This window comes from Porites lutea, chromosome 5, assembly GCF_958299795.1.
Source record: "Porites lutea chromosome 5, jaPorLute2.1, whole genome shotgun sequence".
NCBI classification, from domain to species: Eukaryota; Metazoa; Cnidaria; class Anthozoa; order Scleractinia; family Poritidae; genus Porites; species Porites lutea.
In genome coordinates, this window is record NC_133205.1 from 37,858,395 (window position 1) to 37,877,426 (window position 19,032).

Below are 19,032 nucleotides of genomic sequence, written 5' to 3' on the forward strand. Positions count from 1 at the left end.
CATCGCGCGCAACGTGGAGGGGAATGGGTACCAACCAGGTGAAGAGTGTGACGTCAGGTATGTATAGCGCCGGCGCTATTTTCCCAAGGTGCACCAAGTCGTGTTCGATTTTAGGGGTTTGTCGGTGTCAAACAATTTCAGCATAGGGGTCATCGTAAGTCTCAGTCAGGTGCTTGTGTTCTGTATGGTTTGTCTTGTGTTTTTTCGATTGTATTTGTCGTACAAAGTAGTCGGCAAACATCTGTAAGAGAAACAGAAGTCAGTTGAGTAACTGTTGCAAAGTAGACGGGGTCATGAGATCCGCGCGCTATGCTTGATCTAAATTCTAACTGAAATGTTTTCATTAAGTAGGGTATAGTCATAATTAATGATAATTTATTTTGTGGTAATTTTGTTTAACATCTGATCGAGTGAGTGAATGTCATTGGGCTGCCCTCCAAAATTCACCGGAATGATTTAATTGTGCGTTCCTTGAGAATAATCCGGATCAAGATTCATTTTGCAGGATCTCTCGGATCATGGTTCACCGATAAAACCCATCCGAACAAGGATTCATTGGAACCGCTGATGCACCATGAATCGAGTGATCTTGGGTCATAAATCATGATCCGGATCTTAGATAAAAAATCTAAAAGGTCTAAGTTAAAGAAGGCGCATCATCATTCAATAGCCATTTAATAGCCCACATTCGATATATTAAAATTCTAACATGATTCCGAGGCTTTCTGGTCATTTTTTTCTACATTTGGTTTTGTTTTTTTGGGCTAAAATCTCTTCTGGGAATTGCAAGGCAATGGAGTAGTGAAAAGTTTGCAATTTCGTCCTTGCAGCCTCGGAGTTGTGTTAGAGTTTTAATATATCTAACGTGGGCTATAAGCTTTCTCTCTCTTTGACCAGTAAATAAGCCTACCGAGAATTTTCACGTGAAGTCACATTGGCCATATTTGTGTACCAGTGTTGATTTCTTTTCTCATGCAAGCAATTTCAACACCCAACATCATCCAGACCAGGAGAAAAATTTCAGTGGTCGCACGTCAACAAAGTCCCAGGGTTCCTCAGAATGGATACTCTACCATTAGATTCACCCCCGGGGGGGGGGGGGGGGGGGGTTGTATTTCACAGGAGGTAGCCTGCGAGTAAGCTCTCCATTTTACACTTTCCCGTGCTACTCTGATCTCGCGTGGCTTCTCGTGACTCCCCCAAATGAGGAGCTTGCTCGCAGGTTCAGAGAGCTTATTCCCAATATAGGCCCTAGGAAATCCCCCTAAGTTATTTTATTAACAAAACGTAAATCTCTGAGTACATAGAGACAAATTAGTTAGTTTTTTTAGATTTGAGATCTCGGTGACAAGGTCTTTCAGATACTGTCATCAGATATTCCATAACAACAAAAACGAAATGTGGCGCTTAATCAAAATATTTCCGTCGAAAATGACATCATAAGACATAAACACAATTTTAGAAAACGACGAATTCAACACTCTTTAGAAAACGCACGGTTATTGCATTGACACTCAAAAAGTTTTTTTTTTTTTTAAGTTTTCGCCGAGTCGATATCAATAACTTAGAAAGATTGCCTCAGGTTCAGTGAGACCTATAAGGGTGATAAGCTAAGTTATTCTTGATGGTCTCTCGGTGGTGTTAGGGGAACCTTCCCAGTCGCTAGTTTTTCGAAATGGTTCCGGATTCCAATCCCTTGGAGAAATTGTCGATTATCCATTCTACCCGCGATCTTGAACATGAATTTTCGATGCAAGGGTCGATTAAATTACCTTCATAAGGCGATTCTCAATAGACGCTGCTATATAAATATCTACGAAAATAGATTTCAAACTAAAATTCATCTTAAAACTTATTATTATTTACAATTTTAAGTACTTGATTAAGAAATTTGTCTTCACGTTATCGTAACATTATAAACTGCTCAACTTGCCACAAAGTTACTTAGAGACTACTTCTGTGGTTGTAAAAATAAATCGGGATCTGATTTATAAGCATCCTTTAACAATCAGGAGCGGTGTAAGTCTTAAGTATGACAACTGTTGTATGAACAGCTAATCTGAACATTATAATAATGAACTGTTCTGCCTGATTTAAGGCATGAATAATAAATAATATTCTCTGATGTAGAACAAATTTAAACAATTTAAAAGCAACTTCGTTTAAACCGCGCTTCCTAGCACAAATGCTTAAGGTTCAACTCGGATTTTTAAGTCAACCACAAGACTTAGAAGGTGACATCTCGTATGCCCGACTATATAAAGCCAAATTTCCAGAAATTTAGCCCGCAATTTTTCAGCCACATCATGCAACATCTTCAAATGTCACAGTCCATATCGCAGGTTGACTTTAGATCTAGGAGGGGGCTTTATGCGTGCGAAGCTAATCTGAAACTATTCCAGAATCAGATTACCTATGGAGCGTGCACGCGAACCTTAACTGCTCTCCGCCGCCTTCGGATGAAATAAACATACAAGGCGATGACAGCGAGAGCTATCGCGGAATAAAGAATTAGACACATGCTGGCGTCAATCGAACTCAGGCCGATAGCGCTAAGATGAGAGATAAAGTGACGCTTGCTTACAATGTCAGTGTCTTCCAGTTCAGGAGAGGAGCGGGCAGGAGGTTTCTTGATCCTAATGTTGTCCAGACCGTAGTGGTTCTTCAAGAACTCCAGGACCACGCCTTCGTTCCAGTGAATCTCGTCGCCAGTGCTGGTACCAGGGAGGCGACATTCTTCGCAGAGATCTTTCGACGGAAACTGAATCTTAGGATGTTTTGGATCTTCGCTGTTGTCACCAGCCAGACGTTTGTTCACCTTGTTGTGTCTACTCCACATCCACAGAATCGCGCTGTTGTGTGAATCCACCTCTGTTTTGAGATTCTTAGACATAGCCATGAAATGCTTTCTGCAGTAGTCGCAGCTAAAGAAGTATTTGATGTAATCTTGGATTCGTAAAAGGACATCTAGTCCCGTCAAACCACTGCTACGTCCGCAGTTGACAGTCAAGGTATGAAACAGAGTCCACAGACTGCACGGGTAACCACGATATTTAGGCTGGCTTCCCGCACAGGCCGCCCACTTTGCCTTACTGGGTAGAGGAGAATGAAAACCATCACTTGACTGACTTGACTTCAAATGCATCTAAAAACAAACAAAAATGAATACCTTGGCGTTAACGATGTTTTAAGCTGAAACGTTTGCACTAGCATCTGATAGGGAGCTCAAGCAACGACGGGCAACGGCAGCGAAACATCACTTGAAAAGCGAATTCACGCTATTTCAAATTTATCATGTTTCATTTCATAGAATTTGTTTAATACTTAATAATAAAGATAAGCGAAAAAAGTTCAACACAACGTTTCGATGTCGTCATGACATCATTATCAAGTCACAACGATAAAAACTAAAACCTGATCTAATATATACGGTTTAAAGTGACAAAATAAACTAGTCTTTGACTCTGAAGATGACTACCGCACAGGTTGTCTAAACGTCAGTCACTGTCAACAACAACAGTCCTATTCAGGACTACGTTCACCGGAACGATCAAACTCAACCTACTTTTGAAATGACTCCTGGGTTCAAACCTTTCACAAAATAAACTAGATAACAAAAGTAACATGTTTGCAGGTGTAAATGAAAATATGTTAAACAAACAGTTTTGCCCGGATAGAATGTGATTGTGCGTTAAAGCTTGGTTTCTTCTCCTTAATAAAAAACATTTCGTAAATCAAACAGTCTAATTTTTAATTTGATTCGTAATTTGTTTAATGTTGAGAAAATTTTATGGAGCTGATTCTAAACGACTGTACCTAAGTTAAAACGTAAAACTATGAAGTTTTATGTGTAACAACGACAAAGAAATTTACAAAAAGTGTGACGCACGGGCTAAGTTGTAGGTTTTGTTATCTAGACCTATTGCTTTTTTTGCCGTTCTCGATGCCGTCGCCGTCGTTATTTAAGCTCCCTAAAGCTTCGGTAAAACGGGCAACAAGAAACGTGCAACTTTGTTTTGCAACAACGCTGCAAAAGGAGTGGAATAGCGATGTTGCGCGTTTCACAACCCACATTCAAACCTGTTAACAACCTGATTTATTGCAAAACAGGTTTGATGTGGGTGGTAAAACGCGCAACATCGCTAGTCAACTCGTTTTGCAGCAAAGTTGCAAGACAAGTTGCATAATTTCTGTTGCCCGTTTGACCGTTCCTTAACCCTTTAAGTCCCAATATCAACATACAAATTCTCCAAACTGATATCCATGCATTTCCTTTAAGAATGTGTTGAGAGAATTTGATAAACAAACAAGGCATTTTCTCTTTGGTGATCATTTTATTACTTCTCATTACCTAACCTCTTGTCCATGTATGGATATCATTAAGAGAAAATTGATTTTGGTCACTCTCAAGCCCTATAGGGTTAATATCTGGCTGTACTGGTATACCCTAAACTTTTGAGTTACTTTCTCATCTCTCAGAAATTTACAAACAACAGTACCGTAGAAAAAACGCAAATGAGCAAATCAAAAGAAGAAAAGGGGCTACACGAAATTGGTTTCAAGCGCAGGAAAAAATGCAACGTATTTACCAGCGGAACAGGATTACTTGCTAATATTTAGAACGGCGATTAACTCTCTGTGAAAATGGAAAAAGTCTCTTGAAGAAAATTCCATCCTAAACAGTTCAGTCACAAAGGATAATGTCAAATTATGCATTAAGAGAAGAAAAATAACTTTAACAGAAATGTTTTAACGTTATCTCAAAGATGTCTTCATCAGTCGAGCGTTCCGTCTAGCTATTGGCCAGGTGAGATCGTAAATCACGCGACCAGTCATTCATTTTCACATCATTTTATTTTAGCTCCGTACTTTTTTAACAATGGTATGTTGCCAGAGCAAGAAAACAATTTTTTCGCGTGAAGTCCTATATTAACTAGATAACTCATACCATACCTGAGCGTCCTTCAGATGGTACAAGTATTCCGCTCTCAGCATTGTTTTTCGTGGCTGAGGTATTAGTTTCACACTCAACTTGCTGAATACTCCGCGAAGACTCGGTCTACCAGGAAAACACTGCAAAAATACCAATTGGTAACACAGGTTAGAAAATTATGATTTAATCCAGCTTTCCCCCACGACGGCTCTTTTTCCAAATGATGGAGAGACAGCAAGTTGTTATCTTGTGTTTTCATACCTATCCACCTGTATCACTATTGCAGGAGCCCATGAACCGAAGCGAACAACTCCCATACTGTGCCTAAGTCACGTTGCTTTCACGGACCGCTTTATTTCAGGTATATTTTAGAGCATTTTTCCCCGCGAAAATGGAAGCTCCGCTCCGTCTATGAGCGCTCGCATCCAAAGTATAAGAAATGAAATGACGAAAAATTAAACGTCATCAAAGGTCAATAATACCATTTTTAGGTCTGTAGTGTTGCTGACTATCTGTCGGGCCTAAAAGATGTCATAAATTTGCGCCAAGTATCGTTCTAAACATAAACCGGTCAGTAAAAACGCCGTGACGGCTTTCGAAGTAATGGCCAAAACAACTCCTCTTCTCCGTTTAAAAATAAAACTGAGAGTATCATAGAAGTTTTTTTTAACAGTTAGACAGTTGAGCCAACCATAAGACGGCTATCCGGAGACATGGCTGTTGTTCTCGTGACATTTACTTACAGTCAGGTAAAGCTTCTAGCCCTGTCCTATCGCTTATTGTTATTTTAAAATGCTGAGCAGGAGTCTTTTTCATTGGTTACCATGAACGTCTGGCAGTACTCTTCATCATGGGGTAGGCGGGTAAACCAACAATAGCCGCCCACTCAACTTCTATCATGGCCTCAAGTGCCACCCTTGAGGCCTTGATAGAAGTTACGTGAAGTATCACATCTCAACAACTGTCATACTCACCTTTCCAAGCATGGCCACGAAGCTCTGGAGAGCTGTTAACTCGACTTTATGGAAAATTAATTTGCTGCCAACTTCAACGTTGAACATGTAGGACAGGCCACTTTCCAAGTCTTGCATGTACACCTCAGAGCTGGTGAGGATAGATACAGTAAGAAACAAGATGTATGTTAGTTAGAAAGAGGGGTGGTGGAGGTAGTGTGGTGGGAGGGGCACGGGTTGGTTTGTACTACCAGGGCCTTCAACGTTGGACCCCGCTTTAAAAATATTTTACATTGAAAGTGATACCCATAATAGAAATAGTCAAAGTTCTAAGGTCCTGTTTAGCCCGGAAAAAATATTGTAGTGTCTTTACGGACTTAACCCAGGATGTTTCGATTTTCACCGGGATTCAACCACTACCACACTACTAACTCGCGCACACATTTGTGTTCTAATCCTCAGAACAGTCAGAGTGCATGCTCGATTATAAAAACATGGGGGGTAGACCTAAATATTTATACATCCTACAAATACAGAGTGCGTTTATCTTCAATCAATAAGATGTCGTTCCAGAAAAAAACAAAGTTGACGTTTGTCAAATTCGTTTATCGTGTTGCTATAAAAATTATTGGGTCTGCAACAGAGTTGGCTAGTTTGGCAAGGGCCTGACAGCACAGTATAGATATTCATTTATCTGCTGACACTACAATGCGTTCGTGCCATTTTTTTTTAAATACACCTCGTTCCAGGAAAAGTCTCGAATATGGAAATGTTATGGTTTAGTTGGTTTCATCCCTTGGTCAAATATTAGAGTACTTTTCTTGGTTTGTTTGTACAGTAAGCTGGTAAGGTGTGATAAATTTTAAACAAAGGCGATAATGAACGACAATAAATTAACAGTACTAAGATCGTGACCAAGTTGGGGAGAAGGGGCACATTCATGTGTACGTATTTTGAGTGCACACCCCGACCGGACCCCGCCACAGAAGCCATGACCAATAAGAGTGAACAGAATGTAAACAAATGAAATATTCACGTTTCTAATAAATTCACTCTGCGCAAAGGCTAAAATCCAAAAGTTCAAAGCAACGCATGTTTTTGAATGTTTCGGCATAGAAAAGAAAAGAAATATAAAAAGTAATGCTGTATACCTGTCTAATTATCTCTACATAACCTGTCGCCGTGTAATTAAAACTATAGTTATTTTGCAATTTTGAGTTATTTGGAAAACGTCGATGTAACAGCTGGTATAACCTGCGCAACAAGCGTTTCGGTGTGATTCCGGAGCAAAGAAAGACTGCGCGAAAAATGGATCGAGTAAAAGAGGGGGTCGGGGAGGGGGGGGGGAGGGGAGTGAAAGGAAAGAATAGTTTCTTTCTTTCCCCTCCCCCTTCCTTTTCCATTTTTTGGTTCTTGATCCATTTTCTGCACGGCCAAAAGCAAAAATCCCGTTCCTCCCTCTTCCACTTTGCCCCGAAACCGCACGGAAGCGCTTACTACAGAGGCTACAGCTGGTATAAGACTCCAAATCAGAAATACTGCCTTGTCTTGTCTTAACTAACAGACGGACTTACCTGCTTCCAGCCTGTTGTTTTCTCTGATCCTCTTTGCCGTGACGTTTTCTGTACACATCCATAGCATCCTTGACAGCTGACAGTTCAGGGAAGGGCCTAACTACCTGACAAACCTCATCCAGAGCAGTCTTAAAACCGGCGTGAGTTTTTTCATCACTGTAAAGCATTAACAAGACAAAATCACTTTTAACTTTTCCCTAGTAACTGCTAGTAGACAAGATAGGGACCTTAAGATCAGACGATGGGGACAGCAACGAGAACGTCAAAAAAAAAATGGTTTAATAAGCAAAACAACTTAGCAGGTGCAGTACACTTCTGGCTAGATTTTGTTCCTGTCACTGCACGACTACGACGTGAAAATATTCAACTTCACGTTCTATGGAGGACGAAAAACAAACAACGAAGAAATTTTCTTTCTCTTCCTGACCTTATGATTCAACTCTAGGAGAACTTCGCTTACGTTTAATGAAACACGTGAATTAGAATAATAGCGATGAAGACTGAAAGAACGCAAGTTCACTTTTGAAGCGCCGTCTTCGGATCATTTGAAACACACCACCACAATGTAAAAGAAACAAACGTACTGTGAAAGATGCCGAAATGTGCCTTTTCTGTGCACCAGAACAAGGGATGGAAACTTCTTTACTGCATATTTTTCCACAAGATCTTTCTAATATGTAAGAACAAAAAAAGTATCTACCGTTAGACAAGCTTTTATGTAAATAAAAGATCACCAACAAAAATCGTTAAACAAGCTAATGAGGTTCCACTCCTAGATTATCAAGCGTGGCTGACTGAGTCTTAGATTGAGTCTAGTGTATCGTTCATTCCACAATGTGTAGCATGGTCATCTCACTTTTTACTAAAGTAGTGTACGAGGAAATCTTCATTTTTCTGTGAATAGATCCTTTTAACAAACACAACGCAAGTTTATTTTCTGTTAAGTAAATAGAATCAAGTGGTACTTACATTTTTATTTAATACTCTTCTGACTCCCAAGCGAGGGCATTGTATAAAATCTAAGATGACCTGAAAAAGTTGATAAATAATGTTTACTAAATGAAAAATGTTCTCATTTTTAACAATTTTTTAGTAACAATTATTCACACCTCAACTGCTCACCTCGGGGGGGGGGGGTTACTCCGGATTTCAAGTGACAGGGATGATCAAAAAGGGGCAAAAATCAAACCCCCCAAAAATTCCTGGACCAAAATTTGACCCCCAAAAAATCCCATTAAGAATTTCCGAGCCATAAAAATTTCTAGAGGAAGTACGCGGCCGGGATACGCGGGAATTATCACGAATCTTCAGACTGTTTAGAATACCCCAAAAAATCCCTTCTTAAATCAAGCTACCCAAAAAACACTTGCCGAAATTTTCCCTACCAAAACTGAAAATTTTAAACCCCAAAAAATCCTTCGATCATCACTGTCACTTGAACTCCGGAGTTGCCCCCGCCCCTGGGCTGCTTACAACCATCGGAGTCTCCTTCGCAGCCGTTATAGTCTCGTCACGAACGCTCCACCTTTGTTTGGGAGAAGCGCTGCGTGACGAGACAACCACACAACCACCAGTTTACCAGCTTCTTGTGCCATCATGCGCATGCCCAAAATAAGGGCGCTTATTAAAAGTCTCAAACTAAAAGTCACGACTGGCCAGCCACCGTGACCAGTTATTGTGAAAGTAAAATAGTAGTCTTTTCTCGAAATTTTCCCTTAAACCCACCACTACCGAACATACTATTCAAGAATAGACTGATCTGACTGGATAGTCCTTATTAATAGTGGAATTCTCCTTACAGCTAGACTGGATTGGCCGACCAGTTCTTACAAATGGAAAGCTTCCTTAGAAAGCTGTCATTTGGCAACTTGTAAACAACTTTTTGGGTTATTTTGCTTCTTTTTGGCCAGATGGTCACCAGAAAATGGCTTGACTAATGTAGCTTCACATGGCGTTTTATAGCAAAATCTCAGGAGTGGATAAATTTGTCAATGACTCAAGAAATGTAAACAAAACAGCAAAGAGAACATGCAAGCAGATATTAGGGTTATAAGGCTAAATTATACAAGTCATGTTGGAAGCGCGTCGTTTACCGTTTAGTCGCCTCTCCGACTCCAAACATTGCATTTCAATTAATGGATTTTAATCTTTGATTTCATCCAACATTTTTCATCCCAAACAACGTTTCCACTTAGTCACCCATGTTCTATGCATGACGAATATGATGTTGGACAAGAATTTCTGATCGTTTAGCCAGGGCTTTAGCAGTCACAACATGTAAACTATATGTGTTATGCCTGAGACAAGCATCTTCAACTTACCTCACGGCCAATGTATGACGTTGGTACCTCGAAAATTAGTGCTAACTCATCATAATTTTCTGATGTTCTGCGACTTCTGCCTTCTATAAAACTAGAGACAAACTCTTTCCTAAACAAAAAGATAAACGGAAATGTCAGGTTTTAGTATTACAATGTCCACGTTCAACAACCTGTATTTAAGGAGTAATTAATCCTAATTTCAAGTACTGGAAAACTATGCAATAATGAAGATGGTAAAAAGTAACTTTTACTTGTTCAATAAAGAGGAGAAGTGTGGCGTCATGTTACCATTGTAGCGAAATTTCTGAATCTCAACAATTTTTCTTGACAGAGAAGGCAAGTTGCATTTTCGAGTGATTAGCTACAGGCTATAGCTACTGTTTTGTTCCTGAGTCGGAGTGAAATAATTCTGCCATATGTGCAGGATCATGGTTAATTTTGCAACCATGGCATACTGTTGTTTCACGTTTTGAGGATCAGGCCATGTCCCATTTTATGTCATCTGTCGCCATTTTATCTAGTCTATCTAGTCTTATGTTGTTGTTTCAAGGCCATGTTAACAGGGTCTCATCATATTAATACTATAAAATATTATTTTATAATTATTCCATGTGACTATCTTCAAAACAACTGATTAATAATTTAATATTTGTTTGAGTTTGTGAACTAAGAGTAACAAAATTCTCTAAATTAAAAAATTGACTCTCCAGAAAAACCCTCTTACCCTACTGGTATAAAATCCACATCTGCACGCACCAAGCCAAGGTTTTTCTGTAGTTCTGCAACCTTGACCATTTTATGAAGAAGGTTTAATAAAGTCTTCTCTCCTGATTGATTGAATAACAACATTTATTATATACCGGTAAACACCAATGAAATACAAGGTGCGCTTTTATGCATGAAAGCACAATATCTTCACAAGTAAAAGTAACATGTTATCTTCACCTGTGGAAAGGTCACTCTTGCTATGACTACATAATAAATCACATCCTTTAGTAGCAAAAAAAATTATTCAAGTGAAATGGTTTGGTATTTCATTGGTGATTATATAATAAAATAATAGAACATTACATGGCAGCAAACAAGAGATAGGAAACATGTGTACATGTAAGACTTCTGAAAACAGCATACCTGGAAATTTTTCACCTAAATTAGAGCTTGGAGAAGATGCATTGAAAAACTGTTTGAAAGAAAAAAAAAATGTAACAATAATAAATATTAATGATGGTTCAGTCACTAGACCTCTACCATTTAGCTCATTATGCTGGGAAAGCAATATAAATTTACATGGCCACTTGCCCAGGGACAGGTTTTGTCAAAATCAATCATCAGCTGATAGCCAGGAAAACGCCCATACTGTAAATAATTATTTACAGTTGTATTTTTGCCTAAAAAAAAATGCAGATTGTCAAAGGGATGTACAGTCGAATCCTGGTAAATCGAACCCTCTATAACTCGAACCTCCCGCTAACTTGAAGCAACTTACATTTCCCTTCAGATCACTTTCTATATAACTTTACCCTCGATAACTTGAACTCTCGGTAACTCAAACTATTTTCTCTTTCCCTTGAAGGTTCAAATTTTTGGGAGTCGACTGTATGTGCAAGGCAGCCTTATTTTGTTTTTGTCATTTTCTTTTTCATTTGACAATGTTATTGCTTTGAGGCATTTTAATATACTTGAAGAGTGTAGCTTTCAAAAGTAAACATTTTTAAATAAAAATGTAGGCACATTTTTGTATGTATTTTACTTAAAGGAGAGGTAGCCATGCAACTATAAATGTTTTTTCACGATGTATTTAACAAGAGCCCACGTCTCTCTAGTCTCCTTCATAGCTGTGATGGCCAGAGTCTTGTAACGCTCCCTGTCCAGAGAGTATTGAGTGACTCCACCCCCAAGTGGCTGCGAAGGAGACTCATTTGCTCTTAGCTGCTTTAGCAGTAAAGTACATTTTTATCTTCGTCCAGTATGCCAATATATTAATGACTCATTTTTAGAATTACTTCAAGTAAATTATCATTGGAGTAATTTAAGTACTATTTCTAGGGTTGCAGAAGGAATCTTAAAAGCCTCTCATAAGAGATGTCTGGGCGTTTTCCAGACCAAACTTGTCCCTGGGCAAGTGACCATGTAAAAATTGCTTTCCCAGCATAATGAGCTAGATGGTAGAGATTTAGTGACTGAATTAATACTAATATCGCTCAGTATAAAACACGGACTGTGGACTGTGGGCTATGGACTGGGTATAAAATACAGACCAGGTGTAAAACACAGACTGGAAAATACGGACTGGGTATAAAACATGGTAAAAACTGTGCTAATTGGTTCTAGGTAAGGAAAAATAAGATAAAGGGATCAAGACTCGTGAGTTTAAGTTATGAAAACTCCTTGATATTCTTGGTGGAGGTGTACCGCCCGGTTCTCCAAATCCTTAACCTGCAATCAGGTGTCTTTCTGAACCTGAGCAAAATGCTATTTTCTACACCCATTTTTAGACCTAGCCTCAGTCTCTCATATTCAATGAAAGGGGCCACAAACGCAATGTACATGTTTACATAGGTGCAGTCATCGCTTATGGGGCGTAGCCAGCCTAGGCCATCAAATTTGTGGTTTGATCACTCTATGCATTGTTGGGGTGAGCTAAAAAGCTTAAGAGCAGAAAGTGTTGGCGAGGTCAGTAGTGCATTTTATACCTACTGGTAGTCCGTGTTTTATACCCAGTCTGTAGTCCATGGTCCGCAGTCTGCAGTCTGCAATCCACAGTCCGCAGTCCACGTTTTACACTAATACTAATATTAATTTTATTACAGAAACAAGATTATGTTCTCCCACTCCCAAAGTTAATTGATGCGTGATTGATAGATTAAACTGGAGACGCTAGACAAGCTTGGAAAATCCATGCACTTTTGATAATAACATTACCAATGCAAAATAGCTACAAGACTAGTAAACAAAAGAAGACAATGGAATTCTACTACCTATTTCATGGGTTAAGTAAAATCACTCTAATAACTGTGGGAAACTCAACTGACTGAATTAAGATCTAATGAGGTTAAACTTGAAAGATGACATCTCTGAAAGTAATGTACTTTTCTAAAAAAATGTTGCCAAGTTGCTCTCACCTTTACTGTAGGATAACCTTCTATTTCATAATTTATACATGTCTGGAGATTACGCTCTTCAGCACAGTCAATAGCGCCAACATGTATGAGCTTTCTCCAGTCTGAAATAAATGAATTTTAATCAGAGCTATTTTTTAATATTGGAGTGCATAGAAAATAATAATAAAAAATAACATACAACCGGCCATGCAATGAAGTGCTCTAGGAAGGCAAACTACACTATTCTCAACATCTTTATCTTCTGGGTAAGTGAAAACCTGTTTTGATAACGAAGACCCTACTATAACAAACAATTTTTTCAGTACTATGGTACTTTCCAGATTTAGGAAATAATTTAGAAAATTGAACTTTTCTGAGTATATTTCTAATAATAGTAACTGTTGTAAACTCTGCAGTGAACAGACAATAATTTATTTTTATCTTATTATTATTATTTTTTAACTTTAAGTATTACAGTATCATAATGATCTACTTTCTGATGTATTTTATTGAGGGTGTAGATTTTATTGTAAATACTAATTTTTAGCATTTTTTTTCTAAATCGTATAGTCTATTTACTGTCCCCAACTAATCCCTTTGGGCTAATTAGCCATTCTTGTCATTCAATTACCAATATTTTTATATATATTTATAATTCTAACTCCTTACAGTCCCGCCCACAGTTTTTCACGTTTTTATTAGACTATATAACTTTTTAAATTCATTCAGGTACAACACTGAAGCCAAAACTTCAACTTCTCAATGGCTGTTAGATGTGTATCTCAAGTTACACCATTCAAAAGTAACACCTCACAGCTTGTGGGCTTATTCAATTTGCCCTGATCTTTCTTGTGGATAACCAGATGCTACAATTCAGACATAACACTTAAACTCAGAATCATTTTTGCAGCAGTAAAGGTGTATTAAACAAGTTGCAAATGGAAAAAGACAAAACAAATTCATGGTACATGTAGGCATGTAAGGTGAGACAGGATGAAATGAAGCTAAGAAAGAGGAGAAAAGAAGACCCAGTGAAAAACAAATGGAAGCCAGGAGGATAGATCATTGATCTCCTGGACATTTTTTTTAGACTGAACCTGCAGGGAAATAAAAAACCTGACAGCAATATTCACCCCACCTCTCTCCCCCCAAAATTAAAATATTAGGCACCATGAGGAGAGGGAAAGAAGAGAACAAGCTGATTAAAAATTCCCCCTTCCCACTCCTCTTTCATGATCTTGTGGCTTGTGGCTTGTGGTGCATTCTAGTGGTTTCATGGTCAAAAGATATTCAATTCAATTCATGGTCAAAAGATATTCTTGAAAGTCAGTTCTAACACAATTTACCTTAAAATGACATTTTGTGTTTAGGATATTGCACTACAAAATTTCTTATAACCACATTATTGACGCATTTGGAATGCCTAATCTTTTTATCTAAACATTAAAAGAGGACTACCGTGCTGTGTTATTAATTATCAACATATTCTGCTTTCATTCTATGTAGCTTAGCTGAGTTGATTATCAGAATCAAAGAAAAAAAGAAAAAAAAAGAATGGCTAGATAATCAACAAAAGAAAACGACAACCCAAGATTAAGCTTAAATTAGATGCGGAAGAAATGTGATCGTTACAAATGCCAGGTGTTTCCACTCGATTTCACGCTCGACAATTTTTTCTTTACGTCCTGGTTGTGAGATTTACACGTCAGCCATTGCTTAACAATATTGAACCATGGGTTCAGAGTTGAAATCTCCATGACACAGCTAAGCAAAGCATGTCAAGACACACGAATCTTGATGACATTTTAATTGTTCCGCTTCATATTGCTCTCTTCGTCTCTCATGTTATGATTAATTGATGTGGTAAAAACGAAAAAGGAACACGACCTATCTGACGTTACAATACTAAATATAGATCGTTTCAACCCACCACGACAAAAATTTAATTTTCCTGGCTTAACAAAGAAATGAAAAATTCTAGATAAATAAGATATAAAGCACTGGCCACTTTGTAGCTATGCTACATTGTACTTCATTAAAAATATATGTTACATTTAAACAAAGAACCGGCTATCGAGCAGATGTAGTCCCCTTTCGTTTTTCCTGACGACGTTTCCTCTCTTTCCTATCCCTTCTTTTCAAAATACCCCTGTATTTAGAAGATATCTTACTTAACTTTCCTTACCTTTCGCCATCCTTGCTAGCGTTTTCCATGTCGGAGCAAAGGCATGACAATGTCCGCAAAAACTAGAGTAAAACTCGACGATCCAAGCCGACTGACTATTATGAATTACACTGGAGATTGTATCGTTTTCTAAAAGCACTATATGGTCGGCAGATGAATATAATACACCATAGGAGAGTCTAAAAGAACAGTAAAATACAAAAACAACTAGAAAACATCTACAAACAAGCAAGTGATCGGCCATACTTATTTCCTATCTGAAGCCATCTGAAGGGTAACGGTCCGAAATAAAGCCGTGGCTGTAGTTTACCGCTGCATCATTGTGGGCTCAAGTCAATGAAATGGGAGTAGGGAGAGACAGTTGTGCAAGAAAAGAATTGAGCAAGGATGGGGTTTAGCACCAAAGTCCAGTTTATATCAGGGCTAAACGCTGTTTTTAAAAAGGCTAACTTTCATTCAATGTAATGAGCAACCCCATGTAAAGTACGTTGAAAATAACCAATGTCGAAAGTTAACGCTTAATGGTATTGTAGATACAGATTCAAGCCTTACACATGAAGCAATTTTCTCCCTTCTTTTATTTACTACTTTAAATTCTACGAGTCTTCCATGTATTTGAGTGAAGATGACAACCTGTTCTTGGGAATCCGTTCCAGTAAAAAGTATGAAGTTTCAGTGAACCAAAATAAAAAACAGACTAAAGAAAATATGACAGGACATCGTCTCAAAATGAACATCTCTAACTTCCTTATAATCGTTCATTTGTCTACCCTCTTTAAGACAGGAGACCTTATTTCATGACCCTGATTTATTTCGTTTCTCATTCAAATTACAGTATTGTTTTTTTTAACTGACATTTTCACTTGCATGGAATTAGTTTGTTTTTTTTTTAAGGTAAAAAAAATTGTCGATACCACACATGTAGACCGCTCTCAACGGCAACTTTCACACTCTTTTGAGTCATGAGGGCTTTCCTGTCCAAAAAGACACCTTGTTAAAAACGCGCGCCAAATAACTTGTATACCCTGTTCATCGTCACATACCCACTTAGGCGCAATAAGGACATCGACATACTGTCATGCATCTGAAGGTATTTTACGTTAAGGAAGACTTTTTGACACACGATTGACAATGTGTTCGTATTAGTGAGCCTAACCGTTCTACGAGAATCTCTTGGACAAGAAAAAAAATGTCCGTTAACAGGTAACCATTCTAATCGGAAAGAATGAAGAAAGAATGAAAGGGATTTTTGAATTCCCGGGACAAAAGATAAGTGTGCCCGATATAACGTGGTATCTCAATGTATAAGGCGGACGTCTGTAAAGTAGAGTTCGACTGTACGCTTTTAATTTGGGGTAGAAAGGGGACGGAGGACGAAGGGGTATTTTTAATTTTGTCCGAAAACTTTCGTGGCCCTTCCTTTTTCTCACTTCTTCAGTCATGACCCTCCCTTATCAGACAAAACAAAGACAAAACAATAAACCAACGGTGACCATCGACTGTTATTGAACCCGATAATCCACGTTATCGCGTTCTACTACCGTGGGGAGTATCAGTGACTGTGGAATATGCGCTTTCAGAAGTTCAAGACCGTCAATGAAGTTTCTCACCGGCCCTATTCTCGTCCCCAGAGCCACTCGGCTTTTTTTGTAACGAACCCCTCGTTTAAAGACCACGCGACCAAGAAGACGGGCTCGGGATGACAATACACCTGCCTCGACTAATAAGTTACCCTTTTAGTCCCAAGAGTGAACAGGGACAATTTTCTCTTAACAATACACTTTGAAGAGAAAAGGTTAAAAGAATTAATAAAATGATCACTTCAAAGAAATAAAGTGCTTTCATGTGATCTTTTGATAATTTCTTTCAACCAGTCCTCTGCAGTGTAGAGAAAAGTGTGGAGATCAATCTAGAGAATTAGTATGGGGATATCAGGGCTTCATGGTTTAAAGGTGATGTTACATGGGACGATTCGCAACGACGATTTTTAGCGCAACACAGCGTTGCCACATCATTGTCGGGACATTGTTTCAAATGGTTGCAACACTGTTCCAACATTGCAACGCTGTGTTGCGCTAAAATTTTAGTCTTCTCTGCGAATCGTCCCGTGTACCATCACCTTAAAAAGAAATTTAATAATTTCAAGTAAGGAAATAAAAATAATAAAAAGAGTTGTGTTTCTTCAATGATCAGTGGTTTTAATGATATTCCGAAGGCCCTTATAATTCACAGTTCATTAAAATTTCAAGTTAGCAGCAGGTGAATTTGCTAACCAATCAGAAGCTAGAAAAACTTAAAACATTATTGCTTAGTTTCCTATAATGTAAATTAAACTATATTTTCAAGAAGCATCACGGATCGATACATGTCGCTTCAAGGAAGAAACGAGTTCCTCAAGAAAGATGAAATAACAAGTTTATTTTCACCTCCGTCATCGAAATCAGTTTTCAGATTTGGGTTACTCTAAAGCATCATCTCAAAGCAGTTTTTTCTTGCGGCCAAAACGTCGGCGATGAGGAAAATATCATGAGTGAGCTTATTGCTACCGCACCATTGTATGCGAAAACTAGAGTTCATTTTACAAAGATTGGAAATATTTTATGCACCGGCAAAGGTTGTATCGGCTGCGACAGGAAATTTCATGCAAGTGAAGACGAGGAATTGTCGCAAATTCTTGGCGAAGTTGATTCCGTGGATTTTAACAAACAGGAACCTCGTTTTCTTCCAAACTCAGATGAACTTGCATATCACGAGGACAAAGCTCGTTGGTATGGCAACACGTTTCCTGCTCGGCGGATTTTGATGGGGACAAAAAAGAAACCCAGGAAAACTAAGCTGCAAAGGATAAGAAAACTTGGAGTGGAACAAGGCAGTGTGAAAATCAATTCACCTAGAACTGCGCTTAAGGAAAGAATCAATAAACCTGATTTATCAGGGTTTCGTGATAGCAAAGACCTTTCGAACCGTCAACCTGAAGGAGATTTTTTATCAAGTGGGAAATTTAAGCAGAAAACGCAAGAAAAAAGTAAAACAGTAACTTTTGCTGCCCCTCTAGTTAGACAGAGCACATTTACGGTCGGAGAAGAAAGAAGAAGATTAAAAATAAGCGATATCAAACCTGAGAAAGGTACACTCAAATCAATTCAATTATCAGGAAACAGACAGGGTAGTATAATTCATGCAAGGTCAAAAACATGTCCGTTTATTGCCGAAAAGAGAACAAATTTCTTGAAAATGCTTCAAAATAGTAATGTAGGAATCTTTGACATTGAAGCAATGCAAACCAAAAAATCATCGAAATGGGTTGAAGAGGCTTTGAAATCTGGCGCAAAAGAGGAAGACATTTTCCCTCTGATTCACTCTAAGAAACAGACTAGAGCGGTTAAGAAAATTAGTGAAAATAAAACAGCGCTTGCACGGAAAGACCCCCAAGAACAAAACAACAAAAAACCGCCGACAGAAACATCTGAAAGAGATTGTCTTGCTTATGGAGAAAACAAATCTGTTCTTGTGATTGAACATGCCTATAAAAGAGTAAAAGAAGACGACAGTCTGCATAAGCTTGGTTTCCGATCTCAGCAAGGTCAAAGACATAAGAGTTTTCCTCGAGTGTCAATCTTGGAAATTGCAGAAAGTCTGGATGACCTGGTACAATTAGGAGTTGTTAAACTGATCCAGGAAGTCCAAGGACGCTGGTTTATTCTGGTAAGCAGCAGGATTATTCGCGATCTTCTTATTCTAAAAGGAGTTACCTTGCGTGGAAGGACTTTTGAATTGATTGATCTAGATGTCGCCGCGAAGTGACCGTCAACTAACACAATTGCGGTTTGGACCAGCATCCAGGCTGGAAGTTGGCCGCAATTCCTTATTTGGCCTAAACGGGTATGTGCCGTTGAACATGGTATGGTTTTCAGGGTCTTGAGCCTTTCCAAAAGATCTAATTCTATGATGTTAGTGTGAAAAAT

The 19,032-nt window shown here is 38.5% G+C and overlaps 2 protein-coding genes across 2 annotated transcripts; one reads left to right on the forward strand and one right to left on the reverse strand.

Moving 5' to 3' along the window:
* Positions 1-358: 358 nt before the first annotated feature.
* On the reverse strand, positions 359-15,337 carry LOC140937193 (sulfhydryl oxidase 1-like). The gene is made up of 11 exons (XM_073386727.1): positions 15,068-15,337; positions 12,904-13,004; positions 10,913-10,961; positions 10,506-10,608; positions 9,782-9,890; positions 8,430-8,489; positions 8,045-8,130; positions 7,461-7,616; positions 5,908-6,037; positions 4,954-5,073; positions 359-3,145 (listed from the first exon to the last, which is right to left on the reverse strand). Exons 1-11 carry the CDS (start codon positions 15,309-15,311, stop codon positions 2,414-2,416), a joined length of 1,890 nt encoding a protein of 629 aa, XP_073242828.1. The 5' UTR covers positions 15,312-15,337; the 3' UTR covers positions 359-2,413.
* Positions 15,338-17,425: 2,088 nt separating this feature from the next.
* Positions 17,426-19,032, forward strand: LOC140938342 (uncharacterized). The gene has a single exon (XM_073387830.1). The coding sequence runs from the start codon at positions 17,594-17,596 to the stop codon at positions 18,869-18,871; it is 1,278 nt and encodes a 425-aa protein (XP_073243931.1). The 5' UTR covers positions 17,426-17,593; the 3' UTR covers positions 18,872-19,032.